At 60.0% G+C, this 10,476-nt stretch overlaps 1 protein-coding gene across 2 annotated transcripts; it reads right to left on the minus strand.

Annotated features, from left to right (window-relative positions):
* Positions 1-1,954: 1,954 nt before the first annotated feature.
* On the minus strand, positions 1,955-9,989 carry UAP1 (UDP-N-acetylglucosamine pyrophosphorylase 1). Of its 2 annotated transcripts, XM_063344515.1 has the most exons (10): positions 9,653-9,989; positions 9,357-9,561; positions 8,428-8,603; positions 7,976-8,148; positions 6,554-6,747; positions 6,009-6,152; positions 5,385-5,573; positions 4,894-4,941; positions 2,756-2,822; positions 1,955-2,519 (listed from the first exon to the last, which is right to left on the minus strand). In XM_063344515.1, exons 1-10 carry the CDS (start codon positions 9,954-9,956, stop codon positions 2,427-2,429), a joined length of 1,593 nt encoding a protein of 530 aa, XP_063200585.1. In that variant the 5' UTR covers positions 9,957-9,989; the 3' UTR covers positions 1,955-2,426. The 2 variants fall into 2 exon arrangements, with proteins under 2 accessions (XP_063200585.1, XP_063200586.1); XM_063344516.1 differs by lacking the exon at positions 4,894-4,941.
* Between the last annotated feature and the right edge of the window lie 487 nt (positions 9,990-10,476).

Below are 10,476 nucleotides of genomic sequence, written 5' to 3' on the forward strand. Positions count from 1 at the left end.
GCGCGGACACGCGTGGCCAGGACACTGGCTGCCAGAGAGACGACCTGCCCCGGTGTGTGGCATGGAAGAAGTGCTCCGTCTCCCTGAGCTGCATGCTGGGCTCATGGTTTTAAATCATTTCCAGGCACTAGCTTGGCACCATGGCCACAGGCTACACAATGCGTCAGGGAGAAATATAATAATAATAATCGGCTCACGTTAATTTTGGGGCAATAGCTAAAAATACAATTTAAAAAAATATAAATAATAAATTCAATATTCTTTCAGACGAGCGTTTTGGCTGTATTTTATGTATGTGGGCCAGCACCCGCGCTGCCCTGGGAGGGAAGCAGCAGCCCTGGCAGCAGTCCAGCAGCCCCCGAAAAGTGCTCTTGCCCCACAGGGCACCCCGCACTGAAGGAGGCGCCTGCCCCAGGGCTGTTGCGGCCATGCTCCCAAACCCCCAAACCACCCTCCCCGCCCGACTTCCAGCCTGCCCGCTCTCCAGACAAACCAACAAAGTTCCCAGGCAGGGTGCCAGGGCGGGATGGGGGACCCTCACCGCTGCCACCGGGCAGGGGCTGCAGTGCCAGCCCAGCCATGGGCGCAGGGAGCAGCGTGCCTGCAGGGAACAGGTTAGCGTGGTGCCTGCTGCAGGGCTCTGTACCCTGCCCTGGATCAGCTGGCAGGGGGGGTGCCCTCACCCCCACAAAGGCTGCCCTACGTGCACGCACGCCAGCTCCTCTCTGCCCTGCTCAGCTCCTGCTACCTGGAATTGGCTCTCAAATAACTTGGCGGCAGCCAGCGCCAGCGTCTCTCTATCCCAGGACCCAACACAAAGGTGTTGGTGTGCAAACAGAGCCAAAAAGCCAAAGCAGACTACTCCCCTCCATCGCTCCCAGGGCACCAGCCGGAGAGACGATACCCCTGTGCAGCCCCTCACCACTGCTGGTCCTGGGGCCGCAAGCATCCCCCAAGGTGGGCCACACTGTGCTCTGGCCGCTGCCTGCCCCATGCCAAGGAGGAGCAGCTTCAGGGGTGCCCACCTGTTCTCCATGGAGCAGAGATGTCCCTTCCCCACCCCAGGGCCCAGCAGAGCCAGCAAGCAGGGGGAGGCGGTGCTACAGACCCCTGGCAGCTCCCTGCACCGGCTCCTCACATCCACTCTGGCCCCCATCCCAGGCTTTCTCCCCCGAGACCCGTGGCCTCCAGCCTGCCTCAGCCACACGCAGCCCAGCTGGCCCGTGGCAACCCACCAGCAGCCACAGCACCAGCCAGGACCCCCAGCGTGGCCCCAGCTTCCCAGGCATGCTGCATGGGGAGCCGAGTGCACGGCTGGGCCTGGGGTGCCCAACAGCCACCTTGGCACTTGGGGGACTTGGTGACTTCCCCGGGGAAGCAGTTTGAGCCCCATTCCTAGCCCCACAAGGGAAAATCCCTCCCCAGGGGGCTGCAGGGCAGTGGGCGGCTATGCCACCCTGCCCCAGGGGCTGCAGCAGGACTTGAGAGCAGCAGAGGAACCAGCCAAGCACCACGTCCCCTCCCAAAAAGCAGAGGAGGCAGCAGAGCCGCTCTGCCCAAGGGCACGGGGACACCACCCTTCAGGGCAGTGGGCTCTGGCAGGAGCTGAAGAGCCCTCCCTGGAAAAGCGGAGGGCACAGGATGCTGCTGGAGGGCACCGTGCCAGGCTGGTCTCACCCCGAGTGCTCCATCGGCATCACGCACCCACCCATTCCTACCTGCTCAAGGCTTGCCAGCACTCGTGAAAATCCAAGAAAAGGCAGCCCTTCACTTCCTCCAGAAACATCACCAATGAGCACTGCGGGCCAGAGGACCTGCCTGCGACACCCCCAGGCAGCAGCTCCTGCTGCTGGGATGGGCAGTGGGGCACTTGGTGTGACTCAGTCGGACCTCTGGTCTATGAGTAGAGCCTCTGCGGAAAGCCACCATCACTAAAACAACACCAGACGACACACAGGAGGGACTCAGAGTTTAATCGGGTGCTTCCAGTTGTGCAACATACAAAGGATGACCAAAAGGGAGGATATGGGCAATGACAAGGACACTATTAAAAAAAATAGTCATGTAGATTTGAGAAAAATAAAAATTCAAGATTAACCCCAGCCCAGTACCATAAAAATCCTCTGCATGTACAATGACTATTACTATATACATGTTTAAAAATAAATGCCCACAGCCTGGAGCGCAAAGAGCAGCACCATAGCTGTGCTTTGTGGCAGGGGAATCCGTAAGGTGTTTGGTTTTTAAATTAAAATATAAATAGAAGCGTACAACATGCCAAGAACCGAGTGGGTTACATCCTCCTCTGCACAGGGCCAGAGCGAGCGGGATTAGCCCCTACCAGTTACAGCTATAAACCTTTATGTCTCTGAATTCACAGCCCGCCAGGCGGGATGGGGCAGCCCAGCTTGGGCACCATGCCGCTGCTACATCCCGTTCTTCACCAGTTCGTGGATCCCATCCTCATCAATAATCAAAGGTGCGCGAAACTCTCGGTCCTTCACGTACTTTTCCAGACCCTAAGGGAGGATGAAGCAGCTCGTTAGGAATGCACCACGCAGCATCTGCTCTGTTGACCTGCTGAGCTGCTTGCAGGTGGCTCTGGTCCCCTCCTGTGCTAGGCAGCTTGGGGGACAGTGCCTCAAAAAGCTTCACAATGAATCCAAGTCACACTTTTGTGGCTTACCCCCGCCAGCCTCCCCACCTGCCTAGTTAGTCTGCAAGGGCACCCGGGCTCCAGAGAGCCAGTACTCACCTCTCCTCCGTAGGAGATGAGGGGAGAAATTTCACACTGGATTGGCAGGTCGTTTGCATCCTTTAAGCTACAGAGAAAAATGAAGTCAGGAGGGTTAGCCACATCCCACCAGGGGATGCGGATGGGGCCCAGAGATCTCACAGAAGCCAGTGCGGGGGGTCAGTGGCTGTCAGGGGCACCGGTGGCTGCCAGCCCACGCAGATCCCGCCAGCGCAGAGCTGCCCTGGGTTAGTCAAGCCTTGCGTGCTCTCCACAGAGGTGCGAGCTAAGGTTTAGATACCAGCAGTGACTGAAAGGGAAGAAAGCTTCAGATGCAGTTTTAACGAGGATCTATGGGCCTTTCCATGTGTGCAACTACAGCAGCGCATACACCCCCGGCCTGGACCACAGTCCCACTATATTTGATGCTGCATGCAAGCTTGTCACCCCTTCCTCCTCCTTGCACTCGCAGCACCTTCCTGTTTGGCTGGTCACAACAGGTCTTGTTTCGAACACACTCCTTGTTCAACCTTGCACAACCTGAGGACACAGGGTAAGCCTGTCTTCTCGCTCAGCAAAACTCGCTGTGGCACTGCCTGCTCCTCCTGCCTTTGCCTCTTAGATGAGCTGTCTAAGCTCCTCTGTTCTGCACGCAAACCTCAGCTGGTGAGGACAAGGGCAGACCCACACCAGCACTGCCCACCACAGCCTGGCCCTGAGAACAGCCACAGCAGCACTGACCCCGCTGGGGTCCCTGACCCTGCTCCTGCTGCCACCAGCCCTTGTAGGACCCCCCTGGATGCTCCCTGGATCCAGCTCGTGTGTAAGCCTGGCCAGGCAGTGTAGCCATGCGAAGCTGACAAGGAACCACGGCAGCATCCCAGGGTGCCCCTTCACACCCGCTCGCCACCGCAGCCAGACAGGCACCGCAGGACACCACCTGAGACAACGCTTCCTTCACCCGGGTCAAAGCTCGTCCCTGCTGCCACACACCCGCTCAGCCCCGTCGTGTCCCAGCTGTGAGTACATAAAGCTCACCCATCCTGGCCCAGCCCTTACACTTGTTTGCCTTGAAGTTGGATTAATTTCAAGATAATTGTTTAAAAAAACCCCAACCAACCAAAAAAAAACCCACACCAAACCAAGCATTGCCATTAACTGGCAATGAAGGATAAATGCATGATAAAGTGCATCCTTCATCCTACATTATAACTAGTGTTATGGCCTAGTTATATGCACTTGGAGTCTTGAATTAAAAACAGAGACCCCAGGTGCATCCACCAGAAAGCACCAGAAGCTACTGAAGGCTTCTCCTGAAGGCGAGGAGGTAACAAGCTTGCTTAGTCTGCAAGTCATTTACACTCACCAGCTCTAGGTCCCAGCCGCACAGATGTGCCCTGTGCCTACAGAACACACTGCTATTACAGAAGTTGCTTTTAGCAGTTCTGTCAACTTTCACATTTACTTCTGTAAACTTTTAAGCCCTGAGCCAGGGGCTTTCCCTGGTGTCATGGTCTGGATCTTCAAAACTCAAGAGCTGAAGTCACATAAAGCACAGCTGGCCGCCTACGCTGAGATTTGCACATGTTACATCAAAGCCTGCTTGATGTGTACTAAATGTTTTTAATCCTGTTTCAATCCGCCTGGATGCCTGGTGGACACCGGGAGACAGCAGGCGTCTCCAGCTACGAGACTGGCTGAGATCAGTCCAGGCTGTGCTATGCCGTGGTGTGAAAAACAAGGGAGTGTCACAGAAGGGACAGGCCAGCGTGTTTCCCAACAGCATCCCGCCTGCAGAGTGACCTTTGGGGGCTGCGCACAGTCAGCAGCAGGCTGCCAGCCGCCCTGCATCTGTACCAATGGCACAAGCCCCTTCCAATTATCCCCCAACAGTTCCTTTACGGAAAGGAGCCCAAGGAGGGAGCAGATGCTGCCAACCGACCGCCACCATAAGAAACAGCATCTGCGAGGTCCTGTAGGAAGACATGCCCCGCTCCCAGCATGCGGTCCCGAGCCCCCTGGCTCTGTTAGTCACTACAGGTGCCTGCTCAGCAGCACGCACCCATCGCAGCGACTGCAGCCTGGCACACTGCTATGCCTACAGCCCATTAGTACCTAAGCACAGCCCCGCCACCACGCACGCTGCACGGTATAGTTACTTGTCATTGACATCTGCTGGGGTGGCATCTGACCTTCCGTTTGTGACACTATGTGGGAATAAACAAGGGTTAGCAAGGGTGGGAAAAAAATGGGCAGAAGTCGTCTGGGGTTTGCTGTTCTCCAAACACAGGTGGTGGGAGGTCTCTCAGTTGTGGGACACCACGACCCCAGCCTGGCTACTGCATGGATCTCCTGGCATGCTTGGGCTTCACTAGCAACCTTGGCTGTGCAATGGGGACCAGCAGGATTCGGTTCATAGGTGTTGAATCAAGAAGAAAAGCTCCTGCTGACCGCACAAGCACCCCTCCTACAGCCACTGCCCAGCCCGCACCCAGTTCTGCCCCATGGACCATGCGGGAGAAGGGACCCATGGCTGGTTGCTCCAGCAATGCTGGTTTCAGGAGCGCTGAAAAGGAGAAGGGCTGGGGACTGCCCAGTGCTTTATATCCAGCCCAAAAAGGATGCAGGAGCAGCAGGAGCAGCAACTCACCGAGGGATGGCAGGGATGCGTGTGCCATTTTCATCCACGAAGTGCCCCCCAGCATTGAGAACCCAGCAGTGATGTAGGGACATCAAGGCGTGTCGGGCTGTAGTAGGGTTGTCCTTGCCGTTCTGGCTGTCTGCGTTCTTCAGAGGAGAAAATTCGTCCTCACGCAGCACCTCATACACCACAAACTTCCTTGCGGGGGAGAACAGGGCATGGAAGAGTCAGGTTTGGGAAACATGGCTGCTCCCTGTCGCTTTGGCTTCTCCCCTGCCATGGTGGCTGAGCTGGGGCCACGGACCCCCCCCAGCCCACACCCATGGGCTGTCCTCACAGCCACAAAGGAGGGAGGGGAGGACCTGGGCTGTAGGGTCAGCAGATGCTCCTCTGGCCCAGGAGCAGGGCTCAGCCGAGCAAGAGGCACACAGCACCTGTCCCTCCTGCTGCTTATGTCCCTGCTCATCTCAGGGCACAATCATTCACTGCTGCTGAGCAGCACAGGAGCTGGCATCCTGTCCCGACCCTGGGGCATCACCAGTGGGCACAGTCCTGGTACCTCCTCAGAGGCTCTCAGAGCTGCCCAAGGGACAGCTAGCAGCCTGTTCCCCACAGAGAGAGAAAAGGACGTACTTGGAAAACTGGAAGATGTCAAAGACGAACTTTTCCATCTTGATCCCATTGGGCTTCTCGGGTTGGATCAGCTGCCCTGTAGCAATGTCCACGTGGGGGATCTTCTTCTCAGCTACATGGTGCTGCAGACGCGGTTCGTAAGTGCTACAACAGGCCAAAAGCAAGCTGTCACTCACCTGAGCAAGACACATCTCCAGCCCCCCAGCTCAGACACTGCTGCGGCAGGACATCCGCTCTCCCCTGACCCCCAGCCATGGGCTGCTCGTGCCCACAGCAGCTAGGAGAGGACGGCCCCACACGCCCAGGCTCTGGCACCAGCCACCAGCAATGGCCAGGGGAAACCTTATCTCGAGTAAGGGACCATGCAGAAAGGAAGCAGTTAGGGGCGCATACGGGAGCCAAGGACCAGACCCTGTGGGCCTCATCCCAGCATGTCTGCAAATAGCTGGAGCTTAACCAGCAGAAAGCAAGGCACAGGCAGCCCACTCCACTCAGCACCAGTGCTCCTCCTCCGGAACACTGGCAGCACCCAGGCAGGCCCTTACTTGACTACATCTTTCAAGAAGGCAGTGGTGAAGTAGTGATTGGCAATGTTGCCTGCGTTGAAGAGCAGCCGTCCATCCGGGCCCCGTTTCTGGGCAGTGGCGAGGGAGATCTCACTGTACTCCACCACCTGGTAGACACCATCCACTCGACACACCACGCCGACCGGCTCCATGGGGTTGGTCTTCTCCACCACCTGCCCAAGGGAAGCACTGTCAGGGAAAGACCCAAGACCCCCAAGGCCCTGCACTTCAAATATACTCCTTTGTATCTAGCTGTCCCCGTGGAGGCATTTCCCTGCACAGGACAGCAGGGATAGTGCAGGGGTAGGGATGCTGGAGCCCTCCCCTCCCAGATGCTTCTGGCGATGGTGACCAGAAGAGGAAGAGATTGCAGGGCTGGTTGACAGGGTGTCAGGCACAGCAAGAGGGCGCAGGCAGGACCTGGCGCTAAGCCCGCATATCGCTGGCAGAGGGCACGGATATTTTTAGCACCCAGCCCGCACATGAACAGCCGGCTTGCCACACGCAAGCAGCAGCCTGCTGGCTCAGCAGAGCCATGCCCCCACACCTGACCTCCCTCCTCTTCCTCACACCCCACACACCTCCCTCTCGGCATGGGGCCCCCCCAGCAAATCCCTACCCATCAACTGCCACCACGGCAGGGCAGTGTGTAGGGACACAGGGCTTTGTCCTTTCCGCATGCTAGGGTTTACTTCCTCCTTCTCTCACTTGGGCCAGAAGGAGGAAATGCTTTCCCTTTCCCAGCTCAAGGGAAAGCTTCAAGGCCAACAAAGTCCTCTCACCTGTTTGCCAGAGCCGAGCCCAAGGCAAACACAATCGCACACCCTTTTAGCTGTTAACCCAGCCTTTAAGTAAAGTTTTGTGCGTGCAACATCCTACTCGTGAGACACTGGGCTGGACTCAGCATCAGCAGTCAGCTGTATCCACTGTATCCTGGTCTAGTGCCCAGGATGTCACAGCTGGGGACAGCTGTCAGCCTGTGGCAGAGATCCCGGCTGGCCATTCTCCCCACAGCCACCTGGACAACAGCTGCCCAGCCTCTTGGTGAGAACCGGGCAGCCCCACGGGGCTCCCTGGCAGCTCTTGGCCCCAGTGACCAGGGGACCTGTAAGCCCAGGGTCTGTCAATGTCACAACCCTGTGCAAGGCAGGACGGGAGCAGCACCAGGCAGGGGTCAGTGATGTCCCACATCCCCTGGGATGCCAGACCCAACGGGTAGGTGGAACTCTGGCAGCATGTGCTAGTCCACCAGTGAGCTGCTGGTGCTTAGCTATCCCTCTTGGCTGCAGCAAGCTGGCAAAGGGAGGGTAAGCAGTCAGGGACCCAGACAAGGAGCAGGACAGACCCCACCCTGCTCTGGGGAAGCAGTGCCTCCCTGCCTGCCTGCCCCCAAAACCATACCTTAGCCCCACAGTCTGCTTCCTTCTCCAAGCAGAACCCGATGAACCTGGGGTCAGCCACCTTCACCAGGATGTTGTCCACACAGTAGACGTGGACACTCTGCACGCCCCTCCGCTCCATGTCATCCACAATGCTGTGCGCCCCCAGGGCCCGGTACAGGCCCCCATTGCCATCTGCGGAGGGAACAAACCGTTGGGGCCACAGCAACATCCATCTGTCCCGTCAGCCACTTGCGCTCATCCTCCTTCCCCAGGGAGCCAGGGTCGAGGGTCATCGGCTCAGCCATACCCCACCCTGGTCCTCCCCGCCAAGATGGACAACTCCCAGCCTGCGTCACCCGTGGGCCACGTCACGCTGTGAGACTGCTCTGCACAGGCTTCAGCTCCAAAATATTGTCCTCAGCACCATGTCTCACCCCCTCGCACCCCTCTTGCCAGCTCCCAGCCACCGACCTGGCGCCATGGCAATCTTGCCCTTCTCCTCCAGCAGGATTTTCCCATCAAACCCCAGGGCGGGCAGCATGCCCTGCTGGAAGAAAATGATGTTTTCCTTCTTCAAGCCAAAATAGTGATGCTTCAAGAAGAACTCCTTGGTGGACTCCATAGTCCGGCCGCTTGTCATGATGTACCTGACACGGCACAGAAGACACCCGATGAGCAGGGAGGAAAGGCAGGGCCTCACACCCCTCATCCCAAACGTGGGGAACCGCTTCAGCCTGTAAAACCCAGGACAGGCTACTTTTACCCCCCCCAAAACATTTAGAAGGATCTGACCTGCTGCAGTCCCACCTCTTTGTCAAGCCAACAAAGGGCTCGTTGCAACATGGATCTCCACAACCCTACCATACCCTGTGCAGTGGGGGGGGACACCCAGCTGCAGCAGCCAGCTCCCACCATGACACCAAACTCATGCTTATAGCCCCTTACCTCCCAGACCCCCGCCTTGCATGGCAGCAGGATGACCACAGGGGCCACGACACATGTTCCCAAGGGCTGTAGGATTAAGACTGATAATGTGGGACCTGACAGTGCCACCCTCTGGGCCTTGACCCACTAACCCCAACAGGCTGTGCCCATAGCAATAGCATTGGTGTCAAGAGGGTCTACGCTAAGGGGTTCTGCACCAGCCCACGTGTCCTTGACCTGCTAACACCAACGGGGCCCGTGACAACCTACAAGACCTTGACCCACCAAGACCAACCAACAGGGCTTTGACCAGCCAACATCAATGGAACAACACCAACCCATGGGCCCTTAACCCACCAACACCAGCTGGGGTGATGCCAATGGAGGGCCCTGCCAAAGCAACCCATGAGCCTTGTCCCACCAATGCCACACCAAGGGGACACTGACCCCACCGGGGCCCAGGGCAGGGGGCTCACCAGGGGATGTGGCAGGGGGTGCCGTGCTGCTCCTCCGCCAGCTGTTGCAGCCGCCGCAGGCGCTGGGCCTGGAGGTGGAAGAGGGTCTTGCGGGAGGGCAGCCCCACGTCACACATGCCCTTGGGGTAGGGAACGCCGAGGCGTGTGCCCTGCCCGCCGGCCAGCAGCAGCGCGGCCACGCGGCTCCCCGCGATCTCCGCCAGCCCTGCGCCCGGGGGTGAGAGCAGACACGCGTGGGGCCCGCCGCGCCGGCACCGCACCGCGCCGCGCCGGGCCCCGCCGCCCCCCGCACCTACCGCGGCTCTCCCAGCGCGGCAGCAGCCCTCGGTCGCGGCAGGCGCTGCCCAGCACATCCCGCGGCACCGGCTCCATCCGCCCGTCCAGCTTCACCGCCGCCCCGCTGCCGCCTCCATCCTCGCGGGCGCGGCGGAAGAAGCGGTTGATCTCGGCGACGTCCATGTCGCGCAGCTCCTCCACCAGCGCCCGGCGGGCCGCGCCGCCCAGCTCGGCCCAGAAGCGCAGCACATGGCCCTGCCCGCCCGCCGCCAGCCGCTGCTCCAGCGCCGCCGCAGCCTCGTCCCCCTCCGCTGCCGCCTCCATCCCGCCGCCGCCGCGGGGCCGCCGCGCCCCTGCCACCCCTTTATAGACCCCCGCCGCCGCGGGGCCGACCAATGGCAGGCGGCGGCCGGCACGTCCCGCGCCCTCACTGGCTGCCGGGGCACGGCGTCAGCGCCCCGCGCCACGTGGTGCCCGCCGCCGGCCCAATGGGCGCCGGGAGAGTGGGGCGCGTGGCAGCCCATTCACCTCCCCCCCCCCGCGGCACTGCCAATCAGAGCGGCGGCGGCGGCTGCCATGGCAACGCCCGCCACGTCAGCGCGTGCGATCCCGCCGCCGGGACAGGCGGGGCCCGGCCCCGGTCCCCCCACCCGGCGGTGGCAGCGCCTCCGCCCCGCTCCCCTGGGCAAGGGGGCGGCCCCGGTGCCTGTCGCCTCCGGACGGGGCGGGGAGCGGACCTTCCCGTCAGAACCCCACCCCTTCCCGCTGGTCCTCCCCGCGCCGGGACCACGCGTGAAAGCGAGGGCCGCCGCCGGGCGGGGGGAGGCCCTGCAGGGAGACCCCG

Source organism: Chroicocephalus ridibundus, chromosome 8, assembly GCF_963924245.1.
Source record: "Chroicocephalus ridibundus chromosome 8, bChrRid1.1, whole genome shotgun sequence".
In the NCBI taxonomy this organism is placed as follows: domain Eukaryota; kingdom Metazoa; phylum Chordata; class Aves; order Charadriiformes; family Laridae; genus Chroicocephalus; species Chroicocephalus ridibundus.